The sequence below is a fragment of the Ranitomeya imitator genome, chromosome 3 (assembly GCF_032444005.1).
Source record: "Ranitomeya imitator isolate aRanImi1 chromosome 3, aRanImi1.pri, whole genome shotgun sequence".
Lineage (NCBI taxonomy): Eukaryota > Metazoa > Chordata > Amphibia > Anura > Dendrobatidae > Ranitomeya > Ranitomeya imitator.
The window spans coordinates 786,343,824-786,363,998 of record NC_091284.1 but is presented as its reverse complement, the minus strand read 5'-3'; the positions used below and the strand labels follow the sequence as shown (position 1 = coordinate 786,363,998).

Below are 20,175 nucleotides of genomic sequence, written 5' to 3'. Positions count from 1 at the left end.
TAAGTGACGTGTCGCCTGAGTGACCTGCCGCCTGAGTGACCTGCCGCCTAAGTGACGTGCCGCCTGAGTGACCTGCAGTCAGTGATCTGCAGCCTGAGCGATCTGCCGCCTGAGTGACCTGCCGCCTGAGTGACCTGCCGCCTGAGTGACCAGCCGGCTGAGTGATCTGCCGCCTGAGTGACCTGCTGCCTGAGTGACCTGCCTCCCCACCTGTGGTTTTTCTTATGCCTTGAATAAAGTTAAATGTTTTATGAAGAATTCCCTGGATGCTGGACTATGTGTAATTTTAGAGGCGAAACATAGGATCGGCCCAGCATTCTTATAATAATAATAATAATGATATTTTTTTATTTATATAGCGCCAACATATTCTGCAGCACTTTACAATTAAGCGGGGACATGTACAGATAATAAATTCAGTACAAGTTAAGACAATTTAAACAGTGACATTAGGGGTGAGGTCCCTGCTCCCAAGCTTACAATCTACAAAAAATTCTTATTTTGTTCTTTACAGTTGCCCACTTTGCCCATGCATTGGGGTGCTGGGCATTGTGGTTCCACTTACTATAATGGTTTTTATCTTTGAGCTATGTCTATTTAATATTCTCTTGTTGCTTCACAGTGGTTTGTGGTTACTGCTGCCCTAGTGCAGGTAACTCAGACCTAGCAGCATAACCTTCTTTGCTCTTTTTTACTCCATTGCTTTGTAATAAATCTAACATGGTCATGTATTTGTCTGTTGGATATATTAGATGTAACAGTTCATAACATATTTATACCTGCCAGTTATTTATTATTTGTCTTAACTATTTTTAAGAGTTTTTTAGGAGCTTGTTTGTACTGTTTTTCTTTCTCTTTTTGTGTTTTTTTGCAATAAAGCTTATTCTGTCTAATCATGAAACTTTCAATCTATATTACTATTTTTGGATGCATTATGGGTCTACATATCCTTTTTATTGGAAAACAAAATGAATGCCTTTAAATGTAGTCATGCAAAAAAGAAGAACTTTCTGATGGCCAAACTATGAAGGGTCAAAAGGCCACTACTAGGACAACCCCTTCTTGATCTAAATGTTTGGTCCCCATAAAATAAAAAAGCCTATACTCGCCTCACAAGCCTGTGCCGTTCCAGCGGTGTCAGCACTCGCGGTTCAGGAACTTTTGTGCGGTTGTTATGACCCATGAGTTCTGCGCCCAATCAGTGCTGGTGTTAGGCTGTGTGCACACGCTGCGGATTTTGGTGCGGATCCGCAGCGGATTTGGCCGCTGCGGATCCGCAGCAGTTTTCCCAAAGTTTACAGTACAATGTAAACCTATGGGGAAAAAAAACCGCTGTGCACATGCTGCGGAAAAAGCCGCGCGGAAACGCTGCGGATTATTTTCCGCAGCATGTCAATTGTTTGTGCGGATTCCGCAGCGGGTTTCAACCAGCACCAATAGGAAAGTGCTGGTGAAAACCCGCAGAAGAATCCGCAGAACAAACCGCAAGAAAATCCGCAGTGAAAACCGCAGTGGTTTTGCACTGCGGATTTTCTAAATCCGCTGCGGAAAAATCTGCAGGAAAATCTGCAGCGTGGGCACATACCCTTACTGTCCCGGCCTTCAGACAAATCAAACATCCAAGAGGAAGTGAGAGATCGGCTGCAGCCCTGACTTCCTGTTGATGTTCAATTCATATGAACGCGGGCCCAATAACACCAGTGCTGATTGGGCGAGTGCCAACACCACTGGAACGGCACTGACTTGGCAGGTGAGTATAAGCTTTTTATTTTATCGGGGCCAACGTCCAAGGACGACTTCTTTAATGTAAAAAAAAATCCATGGTAATTTGGAGTACAGAAGGGGTATTGCCAGTTTTCCTGGACTAGTTCGTAGAAAGGGTTAGTGTAAAACTCAAATTTTTGAGTTACAGATTGACTGCTCTCTTGAAGGGTTCACACAGCTATGGTAACTAATTTTCCATAGCTACTGTGTGGATAATTGTTTTCTTTTTTTTTTTTTTTTCATTAATATGAATGTTTTTCCTCAAACGTCAGAGTTAAAAAATGAAACATTATTTTAAAATTAGTTTTACAATAAAAGTACAAAGAGCAATAATCCTACCGTTACCCGGCTGTGCCGCATTGTCAGCGCTCATTTGTTCTAAACAGTTTAGAAATGAAAATGAACCAACACTTATCACTTCTCCAGAAAGTCGTAACGAGAAACATAAAGATTTTATGTAATAGTGTAAGGAAAATTAATAAAATGGCAGATCAGACAGTTTGCAAAGTTCTGGCGTCCAGTTATCTTCACATGCTTGCTATAAAGAGCTAATTCTAGTATTATAACTTTAGGGACCAGCATCTATAGGTAAATTCATTAGGACCAGTATTAGGGTATCGGTTTTGTCCATGGGGGCAGTATTAAATTTATCATGTTCTCATGAGGTTGCTTTATTTTACGACAGTAGAATTCCTTTCGGAATTTCTAGGTATGTCAGTAAGGGTAGAATCTAGATACCGTAGTTTGGACCAGGGGTGGATACAAGACAGCTTGGGGCCCCTGAGCAAGAAATATGTCTGGGCCCCCCTCCTTTTATGATGACAAAGCTACAGGTCAATATATATATACAGTACAGACCAAAAGTTTGGACACACCTTCTCATTTAAAGATTTTTCTCTATTTTCATGACTATGAAAATTGTACATTCACACTGAAGGCATCAAAACTATGAATTAACACATGTGGAATTATATACTTAACAAAAAGTGTGAAACAACTGAAAAGAGTGTCTTATATTCTAGGTTCTTCAAAGTAGCCACCTTTTGCTTTAATGACTGCTTTGCACACTCTTGGCATTCTCTTGATGAGCTTTAAGAGGTAGTCACCGGGAATGGTCTTCCAACAATCTTGAAGGAGTTCCCAGAGATGCTTAGCACTTGTTGGCCCTTTTGCCTTCACTCTGCGGTCCAGCTCCCCTCCCCTATATAAAAAGCAGGTATTGTCCTGCAGCCAATACCTGCTTTTTATATACTTGGAGGTATCTAGGGGATTTTCACCCAATCATTACATTTTTGTCTTAGGTGCATTTGGATTTTTTTACATATATACTGTCTTGTACATTATAATGATTTACTGTATTTCTATGTAATTTACACATCTCTGCTAGCATCCTATTGACCTTATGTTATTTATGTTGGGGGTGTATGAGTGGGGTGCCTATGTAATTTTACTTAAGTTTTATATTATTGTCATGGTGTACCAAATAAAGTTTGTTATACCGTATATACTCGAGTATAAGCCGAGATTTTCAGCCCACATTTTTGGGCTGAAAGTGCCCCTCTCGGCTTATACTTGAGTCACGGTGGGTGGCAGGGTCGGCGGGTGAGGGGGAGAGGGCGCTGAGGCATACTAACCTAGTCCCGGCGATCCTGGCGCTCCCCCTGCCGTCCCACGGTCTTCGGGTGCTGCAGCTCTTCCCCTCTTCAGCGGTCACCGTTACCGCTCATTAGAAAAATGAATATGGACTCCACTCCCATAGGGGTGGAGCCGCATATTCATTTCTCTAATCAGCGGTAACGGTGACCGCTGATAGAGGAAGAGGCTGCGGCACCGAAGACCAGCTGTTCGGGGGAAGGAGCGGGACGTCGGGAGCAGGTAAGTATCGCATATTTACCTGTCCACGTTCCACACGCCAGGCGTCGCTCCATCTTCCCGGCGTCTCTCCGCTCTGACTGTGCAGGTCAGAGGGCGCGATGACGCATATAGTGTGTGCGCCGCCCTCTGCCTGACCAGTCAGTGCGGAGAGACGCCGGGACCGGACGCTGAGGAGCTGCAAGCAAGAGAGGTGAGTATGGCATTTTTTTTTTATTGCAGCAGCAGCAGCAATGGCACAGCTTTCTATGGTACATCAATGGGGCAATAATGAACGGTGCAGAGCACTATATGGCAACGGTGCAGAGCACTATGGCACAGCTATGGGACAATAATGAACGGTGCAGAGCACTATATGGCACAGCTATGGGGCAATAATGAACGGCGCAGAGCACTATATGGCAATGGTGCAGAGCACTATGGCACAGCTATGGGACAATAATGAACGGTGCAGAGCACTATATGGCACAGCTATGGGGCAATAATGAACGGTGCAGAGCACTATATGGGGCACAGCTATGGGACAATAATGAACGGTGCAGAGCACTATATGGCACAGCTATGGGGCAATAATGAACGGTGCAGAGCACTATATGGCACAGCTATGGGGCAATAATGAACGGTGCAGAGCACTATATGGCACAGCTATGGGGCAATAATGAACGGCGCAGAGCACTATATGGCACAGCTATGGGGCAATAATGAACGGTGCAGAGCACTATATGGCACAGCTATGGGACAAAAATGAACGGTGCAGAGCACTATATGGCACAGCTATGGGGCAATAATGAACGGTGCAGAGCACTATATGGCACAGCTATCGGGCAATAATGAACGGAGCAGAGCATTGTATATGGGGCACAGCTTTATATGGAGCATCTATGGGGCAATAATGAACTGTATGGAGCATTATATGGGGCTCCTGATTCAATATGGATATTCAAAAACACTTAACCTACTGATGTCTCAATTAATTTTACTTTTATTGATATCTATTTTTATTTTTGACATTAACCGGTAGCTGTTCCATTTTCCACCCTAGGCTTATACTCGAGTCAATAAGTTTTCCCAGTTTTTTGTGGCAAAATTAGGGGGGTCGGCTTATACTCGGGTCGGCTTATACTCGAGTATATACGGTATATTTTTTTCTTATATTTGTGTGGTGTAGTGTGCAGGCTATACTGTAGTGCTTTCCTCTTCTTTTTTGTTTACATTGTCATTTACTACTGGCTTTTTTGCACCTCCCCTTCATTATATTTACTTTGGTTGTGCGCCTTATTTTCATATTATACATGTACAATTTTCATAGTCATGAAAATAGAGAAAAATCTTTAAATGGAATGGTGTGTCCAAACTTTTGGTCTGTACTGTGTATATATATATATATATATATATATATATATATATATATATATATATATATATATATACAGCCACACACACACATACATATATATGTCTTACATAGTCTCTTTTATTATGTATATTACCGTCCCTTATTATACAGTGCCCTCTCTTGCTATGTACAGCACCATCCCTAACATATCTGATATAGAGCCCTGTCTTTATTACATACCGTCCTCACTTGTTAGATATATAATGCAATGACGGCTGATGGAGCATGGGAAAGCTTCTTTCTTAATGGAGCACCTGATGGACTGGTCACTGACTCCTTCATCAGCAGTCATTTTATATCTAACAAGAGACGGCACTGTGAATAAAAGAGGAAGCTGTGAATAACAGAAATAACAAGAATACACTATGTAAGAGACAGCATTGTACATAACAGCAGAGAAGCTATATAATAAGGGAGGGCATCATATATAACTAGAGAGGATGGTACGTAATAAGGGACAGTGCTATACATAATAAAAGCGGAAACTATGTAACGAAGGACGGCACTATACATAATAATTGAGTACACTATATATTAAAGGACTGTGCTATACATAATAAGGGTACATTCCTGTATCTGTGCAGTGTCAGTGTACTGCGAGCTTTTACAGACACATTGAGACTGTCCTATTGTCATTCTCAAAGTCTGATCAGAACAGAACATTCTGTGACCCTCATGTATCTCATTCTCAGATCCGTAATTTTCACGGATGTGTGAGTGGACCTATAAAACTCGACGAGCCCGAGTGCCATCCGATAAAAAAAAACCTGGAAACACACGGACATTTCACACAAATGTGAGAATGTAGAATAAGGGATTTTACAAATAACATCACTCCACGTCACACAGTGCAGATACAGAATAATATCTACATCCAAGAACTTGCTGCTGATGTCTTGTAGGATTAGAGCCGCTTTCTCCTGTTTCTTCTCCATCTGATCAGACCTTCATGTTGATATCTCCTAGCCAAGACTTTGCAGCCCAGAAAATAAAAAGGCCACATATATTGTATACATACATGTGTATCCCCTCTGAATATAAATACAGTATGTATCCCACCATTAATAATTTAAAGTGTCCCCCATTAACTATGTTCTCTGACTCCTAATAATATAAATTATTCAGTCTGTGACTCTCCCCAATTACCTGTAAGTTTATGTGGGCACGGAAAATATGCAAGGTTTTACAGTACAAGCGAAGTGTATGAGATCACTGAAGTCTCATGCACACGCTGCTTATTTTTTCGTTGCAGATTTGCAGCAGATTAAAATCTGCATAATGTCACTTCTTACAGCGTATTTCACCTGTACTAATGGGGAAAAATACATAAAACATGGCAAAAATGCAGAAAAAAAATAAATGTATTTTACTCAACTTTCTTCCAGCCAGCACATTACAGAAGAATATGCAGTAAAATTTTCTCCTGCAAATCCTGAACGTGTGCACATAGCCTTAGTCCCTGTCCTGTGTCCCCATCATTCATTATAAGTCCTTGATAGCATCATAATGAATATGGGGTGGGAGAAGACGCCATCAGGTACTGAGCATCCTCCTCCGCCTCCCAATTCATTACATGTCTCTGACAGCATCTTCTCCCACCTTACAATTCATTATAAAGGGTCCTATGCACCTTATCGCCTCCTGTCCCACTCCCCAATAAATTTTAAGTCCCCGATAGCATCACAATGAATTGTGAGATGGAGGAGGATACTATCAGAGGCTTAGCACCCTCCTCCACCATCCAATTCATTTTACATCCATATCTAACGTCTTCCTCCCCTCCCCCTTAGTCCATTATAAGTCCTCCTTCCTTCCCAATCTCCCACATCCCTCATTGTCCTCCCCCCGCATCCCATCATTGTCCTCTCCCACCTCCTTCATTGCCCTCTCCACCACCTCATCATTGCCTTCTCCACCACACTTATCATTACCCTCTCCATCACCTCCATCATTGCCCTCTCCACCACCTCCATAATTGCACTCTACACCACGTCCATCATTGCCCTCTCCATCACCACATCCAGAATTGCCCTCTCCATCATTGCCCTCTCCCCCACCTCAATCATTGCCTTCTCCCCCACCTCCATTATTGCTTTCTCCACCACTTCCATCATTGCCTTCCCCAGCACCACCACCCCCAATATTGCGCGCACACACATCTCACCGCATGTTCCCCCACACCATATTCACCGCATAGCTTTCTGACACAGGCACGTGCTGAATGCTGAAGTCATTCAGCAGCGCTGCTGTGTCAGACAGAAAATACCGGACAGGAAGCAGAGGACGAATCCCTGCAGCTCCACTCCGCTACCTTTTTCCCCTGTAGGCAGTGGAGCTGCAAGGATCGCAACCTGCCCGCCCCACATGAGGGCAATCTGGCCAGGGGCCCCACAGAACCTCACGGCAGGAGAAACAGGCCAGATTGCCGTCAGTTTAGCTGCCCTACAGGGGCTCTCCTCTGGGCCCCAGTGCAGCTGCATACGGTATGTCCGCCCTTGCTTTGAACTTACCTGGCCTATACTTTCTTTTTCTCCATCACTGTCAGACTCCTCTGTGTATAGTAATGAAATGTTTTTCCATAAAGTCTAGGTCTTAGTATCTTGTAGAATTGATGCAAATTGATTCGCAGGACCAGGTCCATTAGCCAATTCAATAATCGGCTGTTGAATGCAAGCACTGAGAACCGCGTCTTAACTCCTAGGATTTATAGATCTTCTCTAATTAGCCTGCCTATCGCAATTTCATATTTGCGGCTTGATGCACATGTGACGTTGCACGAGGCTAGCTAATTAAAAGAAGACCCGCGGATGTTGACAGGTAGCTGGCATTTCTCAGGGCTCCCATCCGTTGGTCACAGACTACTGAACTGGCAGCCAGATAAAAGCTTGTATGGTGTAAATAAATATCCGCACCATCACCGAACACGGAATAACAGGAATGCAGTATTATTTAACCTATATCTACCTTTACAAGGCTTAACAGGACAGCAGTACTGCCTGTGCTTATGTCCTTACAGAGAATTTTCTGTGTCTGCAAAAATTTTCTGGAAAAATAGGAAAGCAGTACTATCTGTGCGTTCATAATTTACAGGAAGAATGGGGGAAAATAAGAAAGCAGGACTACTTGTGCCTACATCATTTACAGGGCGAAACAGGGAAGCAGTACTGTCTGTGCCTGCATCATTTACAGCTAGAAAAGGGGATGCAGTACTGAAAAGACAGGAAAGCAGTACTATCTTTGTCAGTATAATTTTACAGGGAGCAGTAGTATTTGTGCCAGCAATATTTACGGGAGCAGTAGTATTTCTGCAAGTAATATTTACAGGAGCAGTAGCATCTGTGCCAGCATTATTTATAGTCCAAAACTGGAAATAAGTTAGGTTGTGCTTACATCATTTACAATAAGAAACAGGGAGACACTACTGTCTGTGCCTAAAACATTAACAGAAAAACAGGAAAACAATACTGCCTGTGCCAACATTTTGTTGAGAGAGACATGGAGTCGGTGCTTGCTGTGTCTACGTCATATGTACACAGGAAGAGACAGAGAGGCGGTACTATCTTTACTGGCATTATTTATAGGATGGTGGGACTGTCTGTGAATATGTTACTTATAGTGGAGCAGTGTCTATATCTGCAGTGTGAGACAGGAAGAAAGTACTGTTTTTGCCTACATCATTTACAGGGATAATAATGGCCCCTACATGCTTTACAGGGAGAGAGGGAAAAAAGTACTATCTGTGCTTACTCATTTACAGGTAATAGTGCTCTTTGTACCTACATATTGTACAAGCAGCACTGTATATCACGTACAGGGAGACAGCTAGTCATACATCATTTGCAGGGAGGCGGCACTGTCTGCTCCATCATCTACACAGGAAGCGAAACAGGGCAGCAGCACTATCTGTTTCTACATAATTTTCTATCCAAAGGAAATACTGATTGTTGTAAGGTAACCTCCTCATAACTATAAAAGTTGTCGGCCTCTACCTAATCTGCAGCCTGGTCCGCAACGGCGGCTATTAACATGCTGCATTCTGCACTTGTGGATTTTGCTGGGTAAGCGATGTAGGCTTAGACCCAGCACCGCACGATACAAATCTGATTTTCTGCCTCAGCTCATGGGAGCCAAATTTAATTTCTTAACATTTAAGTCATTTACAGTTTCAGCAACACTGAGTCATGGAGATTTACAGTGAGAGTGTTCTTCTATCCGTGTGCCCTGTCTGGTGCTGGCTGGATGGGACCCTTTATAATCTTCTAAGTTATGATTTGCAGGTTTGCTCTAGATGTGGCCATATTGGGATGTTATCTCATTTTCCTTTAGAGCAGTGCAGCTGCAAAAAATGCTGATTGTTCTACCTTCAGTATTGAAATGTACGGGGCCAATTGAAGGGCTAGCATTTCCCGATTGCCACCATGTCCCAGAGGACAGAACCAGGGATGAGTGAACGTGCTCTGATAAGGCGTTATTCATGCTCGGGTGCTAACGGAGTGACTTCGGCGTCCTCGAAAAATATGTTTGAGTCCCCGCAGCTGCATGTCTGACGGCTGATCAAGAGCAGCAACACATACAGGTATTTCTTAACAAAACAGGTTATCCCCGCAAGTGTTGCGGCTGTTGAACAGCCACGAGACATGCAGCCGCGAGAACTCAAGCATATTTTTCGAGCACGCATAAGACATTCAGTTTTCTTCCGAGCACGTTCACTCATCAGGAGACACATTTTCCTGTGCTGGATTCTAAAAAGAGGTATAACACGTTTATCTTCTGGATTGGTGAAGAAGTAAACCAAAAAGAAAAACCTCGCTAAGGCTAGGTTCACATTGCTTGCAGCGTCCGAGGCTCGTTCCTCGCTAGTGCAGATCGGAGATCTGCGCTAGCGGGGAGGGAGAACGCCGACCCTATAGAAACAGCGCTATGCGCTTAACGGATTGCCCTAACGCAATGTGAACCTAGCCTTAAAATACCTTTTATTAATTAATTTTAAAACAAAACCAAGGTATGTCTTTATAGACTCATACTGAAGGGATCAGTGCAGAGTCAGGTAACCAATATTCTTAGCATCTACAGTATGTGTGAGCAACCGCTACTTCAGATGACGCATAACATCAGATATAAATAGAGAGAGGGTTATAGACCCCTTAGTTCTTTGTCACAGGTTCCGTGGTAAAAATAGCTATGAAACCAGATCAACCTTAAAAGAGTGTGCAGCCTTATTCTCAAGCCCCCTCAAACAATCTCTGTATGCAGTCACAGCAGGCTTCATATAATAAGGAAAATAGAAAAAAAAATTGGAGTCCGGCTCAACAGGACTGGATTTCCTTTTCTTTTTATTTTTTCAAAAGAAAATATAGGGCATACAAAAGAAAAATTTACATGGTCAACATGACGAAGTCGACGCGTTTCGACTGCACTAGGCAGTCTTACTCATGACTCATGACTGCCTAATGGAGTCGAAACGCTTCGACTTGGTCATGTCGACCATGTAAATTTTTCTTTTGTGTGCACTATATTTTCTTTTGAAAAATAAAAAGAAAAGGAAATCCAGTCCTGTTGAGCCAGACTCCAATTTTTTTCTATTTTCCTTGATGTGAGGCCAGGGCGAGGCCGGAGCCTGAGCCCCAGGTGGATGAGCATAGAGCTACTGGGTGAGCTGGAATCAAGTTTCTATAATTCATATGATAAGATTATAAAAAGAGCATAAAGTGCATAAAGGAAAATTCCCAATATTATTCATGTCACTTACGGTATGTTATATAAAGGCAGAATGCCCCAACCCGACGCGTTTCTCCCCTCAATGCCGTGAGGGGTTCATCAGGGAAAGAGAAAGTAAGGGCTCGGAAAGGGCTCCTGCCAGATAGAGCAGATGTGTCCAATAGACCAATATTAATGTCCCTGGACTCCTACTCCTGTTGAGCATTCCCACCGGTCTAGAGCCGGAAGAGAACGCCCCAGATGAAAGTGCTCTGGAAATTACCTTGCGGCCCATTGTGGATCGCACTATGCCACTATAAGCGCTGGAAGTGAGACGCCGGCTGAAGATGACTGGATATTTAAAGTTTTTCGCCTCACCTCCAGCAATATGCGTTCCAACACAGTCAAACGCCGGCTAAAGATAACCGGATATTACATTTACGTCTCACCCTGGAACGCATATCTAAAGAAGATCACCGGAAGCTACGTAATGCCGCATGGAGCACATACTGCGTTTCACCATCAAAAGTGTATGATTGCAGCTAGAAACGTGTCTGCACTTCTGCTGCAGGTATGATGGTAGGTGTATAGTAACTAATGTATACATCCCAGTCCAAGAAAGTCAGCCGCCAAATACTATTAGGATATTTAGGCAAAGATACTTGCCATGATCCCATAGTCAATACGCCTCATGAAATAATAACAAGTAAATAAAAAAAATGATGACTAGGCTGCTGTCGTTATTCCGGGAGGATTTAGAGGAAGTCCATTGTAAATAGTTAGGGAAGCGACAAGGGATTTAAACACCAAAAGGGGTGTATATTCCATAATAGATGGATACAAAGCTGTTAAACATCCAGTAGAAGATATTCATTTTGGTATGATTCCTTAAGGATCAATATACTGGAACGGGCTGGGTGGTGGAACCACTGTGCCAAAGCCCAAGGAAGACCTGAAGGGGTGTGACTAGGAGCCTCACCTAATCCGACCACGGACACACAGCAGCTAACGACACCGCAGTCCATAGAGAGACAAGGAAGGTGATCCAGGTGCTACTCCAGGACTGACCTTTGGTAGATGGTGGCTGACCCTTAGGATCGGATAGTTGGAATGGCCCGGGGGAATGTCCAACACATGCAGGCAGGCGGAGATGGTGACAAGAACCGCAGGTGCAGACAGGACATTCGGATGGAGTGATGAGCACTGGCGGGTGCAGCTGGCTCTGCTGCCGTTGAGGTGAGTACTGGCGGGTGCAGCTGGCTCAGCTGTTGCCGGAGGTGAGGCGCAAACGTAACATCCAGTCATCTTCAGCCGGCGTCTCACTTCCGGAGCGTATAGTGGTAGAACGCATAGTGCCTTCCACAATGGCCCGCAAGGTAATTTCCGGTGCACTTTCACCTGGGGCGTTCTCTTCCGGCCCTAGACTGGCGGGAATGCTCAAAAAGGGAGTAATAGAAGTAGGAGTCCAGGGACATGAATATTGGACACATCTGCTCTATCTGGCAGGAGCCCTTTCTGAGCCCCTTACTTTCTCTTCCCCTGATGAACCCCTCACGGCATTGAGGGGAGAAACGCGTCGGGTTGGGGCATTCTGCCTTTATATAACATAAGTGACATGAATAATATTGGGATATTTTCCTTTATGCTCTTTTTATAATCTTATTATATTGACCCTGCTGTGACTGCATACAGAGATCGTGTGAGGGGGCTTGAGAATAAGGCCATGTTCACACGTTCCTGATTTCCCTGCTGTTTTTTCTGCACTAAAAACCGCAGCTCTTGGCAGAAAACGCAGGTGCGTTTTTGATGCGGTTTTTGATGCGGTTTTTAGTGCAGTTTCTGTGTGTTTTCTAGGAAGTTTTTTTAGGGTTAAAATGGCTGAAAATACCCTACCCCTAACCCTAACCCTAGTTCTAACTGTAGTGGGGGGGAAAAAAAAATTTCTTTTTATTTTATTATTGTTGCTACCTATGGGGGTGATAAGGGGGGGGGTCATTTACTATTTTTTTTATTTTGATCACTGAGGTTATATCTCAGTGATCAAAATGCACTTTGGAACGAATCTGCCGGCCGGCAGATTCGGCGGGCGCACTGCGCATGCGCCCGCCATTTTGGAAGATGGCGGCGCCCAGGGAGAAGACGGCCGGACGGACACCGGGAGGCCCGGTAAGTATAAGGGGGGGAGATGAGGGCACGGGGGGCGTCGGAGCACGGGGGGGTGGCATCGGAGCATTTGGGGGTGGGATTGGGGCACGGGGGGGCAGCCACATTGCAGCGGTTCTGCACCACAAACCGCAGAAAACCCGCAGATATTTTTTTCATCTGCAAGTTTTACTGTGGGTTTGACCTCACAATGGAGGTCTATGGGTGCAGAACCGCTGCAGTTCCGCAAAAAGAAGTGACATGGTACTTCTTTTTTACCGCAGCTATTCAGCGCGGCTTTTTTTGGGATTTTCCGCAATGTGGGCACAGCAGTTCCTGTTTTCCATAGGGTACATTGTAATGTACCCTGCATGGAAAACAGCTGCGGACCCGCGGCGGTTCCGCATTAAAAAAAGGATGGTGTGAACATGGCCTAAGGCTGCTACCGTAACTCTTTTAAGGTTGATCTGGTATTATAGCTATTTTTACCCCAGAACCTATGACAAAGGACTAAGGGGCCTATAACCCTCTCTCTATTTATATCCGATGTTATGTGTCATCTGTACTAGCGGTTGCTCACACATAGATGCTAATGGATGCAAGATAACGCATGTGAGGACTGGTAATCCCACCATTGTGTGGTCACGTTTGGGTGTAACATTTTGAAGTACTCATCATATGCCTTGCTGCTTTAGTGAAAAAAGAGATTCATTGAAAAACACCAAGAGAGCACGTATGCATCATTGTATTAAGCATGAGCAACACTGCAAAGACAGGCTTCAGGAGCATCTGGTATAGCACTTAAGCACTATAAATGGGTGTTGGTGGTAGCTTTTGTGAAGGGATCCCCATCAGGGTCAGTTAGGGAAAGCCGACGAGGAGCGGTTACCTGACTCTGCACTGATCCCTTCAGGATGTGTCTATAGAGACATACGGTGGTTTTGATTTAAAATTAATTAAAGGTATTTTTTAGCGGGGTTTTTCTTTTTGGTTTACTACTTTGATTGGACCCTATTTATACATTTTTCTTTAATGCTCTAGATCGGTGAAGAGCCAACCTACATGTTGGCTGATGAACCAAATCTAAGGCCATGACCCTCAATGGAGTTTGATCAAGCATGCATGCACCACAGATACCTCCGTTACGGTGGGGCAATGGTCGCTCATGCAAGCAGCACACAACCAGGACGCGCTGTACTTGCCGATCTACAGTAGTCTCATAGAGATTGAGTATAAATTGGTAGTGCACATGCTCCACCGCAGTGGTCGGCTATTTCTGGCACTCCCACGAATAATGAATGCAACGACAGGGTGCACACTTACCCGCTGCATCATTCGAGCACAACTCAGCATTCGGACCCCATTTAACCCCCAACCCAATCTAGAAGTTCTAGATAGGCAATAGCCTTTTCTTACCTTGATCCCCCTTTAAGTTACATCTTTGTAGTTATGGTGGCGAGCAGTAATCTTACAATGTTGTAAACTTGGAACAAAACCTTTTTTTTCTTCTTCTTTGTTCTAGGATGAGTTTGATCCCTTCAAGAACACTGCATCATCTAGAAGAAATCGACGGTAGATGTTATTAGCCATTTAGGCTGTCATCACATTCTTCCACTTTGTCAGCAGTAACGAGAGGCATCCGAGAATTATCCAACCTCCCACTTTGTTAGCAGTTATTTGCCCTTTTCACTCTAGTATGCACTGTTATTATGATGGCAGCTTTGCCTTGACATGTATTGATCTTATGTCTTTAGTTGTCCAAGTCTTCTCCTGCCCATGACGTGTTAGTTATCTTCTCCATTGTACTCATCTGCTAACGGAATAGTCTATGATCGGTTTTCAAATATAAATCTTTAGGAGTTTTTTCTTTACCTAATTTATGTGTTGCCGTCACAAGTTAAAGTTTACCTATTATTCTCCTGCTGTGCCTTATGTATTTCTGACTCATTATATCAGATTGAGCTATCCGCTTTTCTCAAGCCCCCATGAAAAATAATATTTTAAGCATCCCCATCCTTCTACCATTATCAGGAAATAATGTCTAGAAGCTGCTAAACATAGACAATCGCTATGAAACTGGTAGTTGTCAATCATCAAGACTGACCACAGAATAAAAACTTGTAGTACAAAAAAAATAAGACCTATAGAAGATAGGAGAAAAAGGAGCAAAACGATGACATCTGATAAAAATCAATACGTCCGTTTTATTAATTCATTAGGTAAAAAAAAGTACATATAAACATCACAACAGTACACACCAATATAATGCAGATAGCTTTGGTCACATGACCTTCATGCTTTTGACAGGCCAGTGTATACTATGTCTGTGTGGGGATTTGTGAGGGTGGGGACTTAGCTATCTGCATTATAATGGTGTGTACTGTTGGGATGTTTATATGTACATTTTTTTACCTAATGAATTAATAAAACTGATGTATTGATTTTTATCAGATGTCATCGTTTTGCTCCTTTTTCTCCTATTGTCGCTTGATACTGTTTGGAGCTGATTTAGTTTGGCTAGGGGTAGTGGACAACTTACGTCATCCTCCCGGTCTTTAAGCATGTACGTGGGATTTCTGTTATCATGACCTATAGAAGATGTAGAATGATGGCTGACAATAGCCAAAGATCTATAATAGATGTAGAATGATGGCCGACAACAGCCAAGACCTATAATAGATGTGGAATGATGGCCGACAACAACCAAGACCTATAATAGATGTAGAATGATGGCCGACAACAACCAAGACCTATAATAGATGTGGAATGATGGCCGACAACAACCAAGACCTATAATAGATGTAGAATGATGTCTGACAACAGCCAAGAACCATGATAGATGAAGAATGATGGCTGACAACAACCAAGACCCAAAATAGATGTAGAATGATAGCTGACAACAACCAAGACCTATAATAGATGTAGAATTATGGCTGACAACACCTAAGACCCATAATAGATGTAGAATGATGGCCGACAACAACCAAGACCCATAATAGATGTAGAATGATGGATGACAACAACCAAGACCCAAAATAGATGTAGAATGATGGCTGACAACAACTAAGACCCATAATAGATGTAGAATGATGGCTGACAACACCTAAGACCTATAATAGATGTAGAATGATGGCTGACAACACCTAAGACCCATAATAGATGTAGAATGATGGCCGACAACAACTAAGACCCATAATAGATGTAGAATGATGGATGACAACAACCAAGACCCAAAATAGATGTAGAATGATGGCTGACAACAACCAAGACCCATAATAGATGTAGAATGATGGCTGACAACACCTAAGACCCATAATAGATGTAGAATGATGGCCGACAACAACTAAGACCCATAATAGATGTAGAATGATGGCTGACAACAACCAAGACCTATAATAGATGTGGAATGATGGCTGACAACAGCCAAGATGGTTAATAGCATCCGAATTCCCTACTGGCAATGATTGATAATAGTAGAGCTGATAGTTAACAGCCAGAACTTAGAATAGATGCCGACCAGTTAAACCAAGAAAGGCTGTCAACCGCTAAAAATTTACTGGTTGACAAAATTCAAGACCATCTACAGCTTTCGCGCTGCTTGTTGAGTTTTCTATTGACTGACAGCAGCTGGGAAGCTCATTCTGGGCAATAGCAACCACTGACCAGAGCCTTTTTCTGCTTGGAGCAGAGCACTCTGAATCAAAGCTGATCAATGATTGTCTTGTTTCTCCATTACCAATGATCAGTTGTAATTCACATGGACCTGGCATGTGCTCACATTCTCCTGTAGCTCCAGAGATTACACAAATACTTTCCGAATAAAAGACCTGTTGGTGTAATACTGTAATACATAACCACGGCGGGTCCTCTGGACAGAGATCCTTTTAAGCCATTCTTTTCCTTGCCTAATTAACCTCATTATTTGTTCTCCATATAACTCGAGGTTCTAGAGGTCAAACCTCCAACGATCACTATGTTATGGTTACACAGAGAGTATGAAAATACCTCTATTAAGCAGTTAATTTTCACTTTAAAACCCCAATCACTTGTGACCATACCAAAGATAAAGATCCAATCATGAAATTCTGTGAATGACTTCTGACTCCAGTGTGATGAGCTTTTGAAGTCACATCATCATGGCACTCTTGTAACGTCCCACTGGTTTATGAGGCATGCACTGACAAATGGAATCCAAAGGCGTAAATTCACTTATCGGTCCGTTGTACAATTGATTATACATAGAAACATGACACGTCACTATGGCCTTAGCTTAAATTTCTGCATTTCAATTTATATTACATTACGATAAAAGCTCCATTAGGAATGTAAGAATGTGTAGAGTTCTACTGTCGCTTAGCAACTCGCTAAAAAATAATTGCTCATTAGCGCGCACTGTTAATAATTTTCACGCAAATGCCATAGATGTTGTTAAATACATTTTTTAAGAAGTGCCAGCTTGTTGTTGGTTGCTGAAAAAGCAAGCAACAAATGGTAAATGCTCTTGTAGGAAAGTTCCCCAAGAATTTTCCTTTAAATGATGTTAAAAGAGGTCCAGCTTGAAAAAAAATCTTTAAAAATGGTTGAAATTGCCAGAAATACAGTGTACTAATATAGTTTAGTTATCAAAGGTGTTATCATCTCCAGATATCCGTGCTGGTCAGGGCAGCTACACCTTTACATTTATGTATGGGGAAGCTATATGCTGCTGATGTCATCCAACTGAAAAAGCCAGCACGGCATCCAACTGAAAAGGACATCTGTGTATCCTGAGCCAATCAGTATCAATGAAGACTGTCCTCAACAATGCTGATTGGATGAGAGCAGTTTATGACACTCTCCTCACAGTTCTCACTACTCTCTTTTCCTATTGATGCCAGGCATAGTCTACAACCCTCCAATATATTAGACATGCCCTTGCCAAATTATTGCCGAAGCCATAGAGGTCAATGAATACCACAAACAAGAATCACAATCAAACAATCCACTGGGTAAAACACATGACCCTACTAATGAGAAAACCCCTTCAAACTCTCAGCACAGTTAGTGTGCGGAGTTCACTGTATAAATGTAATCCTGTTTTACTTTTGATGTCGATGGTTTGATTGGCAGAGGTCTTCGGGGGTCTTCACTGATTGTCTCTTTGCTGTTCTCTTCTGACATCCTGATCTTAGCATCTCGTCCCCATGCGTTTCGCAGAGGTTGACTTGACATACAACCAGTGACAGCTCAACGCTACCTGCTCGGAATGAAACTAGCTTAGTGCCTTTAAGATTGTGATGGCCGTGCTCATATAGAGAGAAGTGGTAAAAGTAAATTCTAGAACAATCCTATAGAATTCTCCCTTTAAGAGTGGAAATGCTGATAGTTCAAATTGCGTAATGCAGCCAAAGATTTCAAAGACCCGCTAGTAAAATCAACATAAGAAAATTAGTAACTTGTTAGATTTTATTAATTATCTTGATCTCCGGAGCTGCATTCACAATGCTGCTGTTTGTTAATGTTAACGAGCTTGTTTACGGAGACTTACCTAACAGTCTATCTGAACTCCAAGAATGCAGGGGACAGTATGCGTTTTCCTACATCAGATTACTGTACAGTGTCGGTTGTAATAAGCCCATTCCTATAAAACGCAAATCACCTGAGCAAACTTCTCAAAGACATTGAGCCAGCAAGGAAGTCTGGAACCCTGAAGCATGCAGAATGCTGCTCTGAAGTACACTGTAACCCTAGGTCAGTACAACATAAACTGTTTATTTACAAGGTTCCTCATCTTTTTATCTGTGTTGAAGATGACCATGCTTACAAGTAGATCCTCACCCTCAGATGGTAGGACGGCACAGCAGAGAAAGTCTGCCAAACCGCCTGGTTAAACTACAGTCTCACATACGGTTCACAACACCAGTTTTCTCAGAGATCAGCCGTCACATCGGTTATCGGTATTCCTCCTTTGAAATAAATGAGAGACACGAAAGCCTGTCAAGACTCAGACTCATCCAACGTCCGCCGGTGCCAATGGAGAGGTGACATCTCTGGTGCAGGCTTCCTTCTATTCAGCAAAAACCTGGGCCACCATAAACGTGACTCCTATGACAAAAATGTAGTCTGAAAATGGGGCAGAATTTTGTGTAAATGTTGCCAAAAACTGGAGTTCTCTCTCCATTTCGGGCATTACCTGGCGGCTCCTAGTGGGCAGGGCTTAAAGATCTGGGTTTGACCAACCAATATGTCAGTAAAACAATTGAGTCCATCACAAATACTTAGTTCTGGATATTTTAAACAGTTGCTGAAAATACTTTTTCTTCCAGCACAGTGGTGCTGAGCGTTTATTCTATTATTTCCTCCAAGTAACTTCACAGTGTATTCCTCGTGGTTGTGCTCGGAGGCATAGTCAATAAAATTGACGCTGTTTGCAGAGACCTCGGATACGTGACTCATTCTGATTCAATGGGCTACGGAAACGTCATTACATGTGATTTTGTTATTTCTGTAATTTTTATAATACATTACATTATTTTTTCTCTTTATGTCATGGTGACCTGCTGCTCTTGTTTCAGCGCTCCTGTTATGTCAGTAATGAGGAGACTGGGGGAGGAGAAATTTTTTGATTGTCGAAATGTACATGATTTGTCATAATAAAGGTTTGTTTTACTATTGTTCTTTATCGTGTTTGCGTCTTCCCTTATACATGGCCTTGCTGAAACTGTAGCTGATTCAGGAACCGTGATGAAGCTAATAATAGTTAATGAGCATGGTAACCATGTGGACATGGGGCTAAATTGAGACAAAATGTGCACATATTTAGCTCTGTGTCATCATATTTCTATAGATGTTGCAGGAAAGCAGGGAGGTAAGGTCCTGGATGGTAGATATGTGTCAGTAATGTAAGCTGTACTAGTAACACTAGTCTACTGAGAGGATTATTTGTGACTGGATTTTGCATCTGGGTTTTTTGAGTTACCAAAAGAACCTGGCTAGGAAAAGTTGACCCTATTATCCAATGTGGGGTTTACAGCAGCTGGGTTAGCTCAGCATGTGGAGTGAATGGCAGAGCAGACGTGCTGGTTAGTCTGCTCTGCAAAGAGACGTGTTTGTTTAGTGAACACGTTTTATATAAATGTGAACTGCTGCTGCGAATACCAAAGTTGGTAAGACTGCTACATTTATGCTGTTTCATTCTGCCTGTAGAAAAGGACACTTTATGTAATCCATTGATACTGAAGGAAGGCTGCTTTTGTTTTGGAGCTGTAAAGTTTATAATGGACAAAAAACTACATGAGGTTTTGATATAAAACCCTGCGTCATGT

At 42.7% G+C, this 20,175-nt stretch overlaps 1 protein-coding gene across 2 annotated transcripts in view; it reads left to right on the top strand.

The window, feature by feature from the left end:
* MRE11 (MRE11 homolog, double strand break repair nuclease) overlaps positions 1–19,527 on the top strand; it is a 329,642-nt gene extending 310,115 nt beyond the window's left edge. Inside the window, exon 20 of one of the 2 annotated variants that reach the window (XM_069759160.1) lies at positions 14,394–19,527. In XM_069759160.1, coding sequence (XP_069615261.1) covers positions 14,394–14,447 — 54 coding nt within the window. In that variant the 3' untranslated portion in view covers positions 14,448–19,527. The remainder of the gene's footprint in view (positions 1–14,393) is intronic. The other variant, XM_069759161.1, reaches the window with a different exon arrangement.
* Positions 19,528–20,175: the final 648 nt, after the last annotated feature.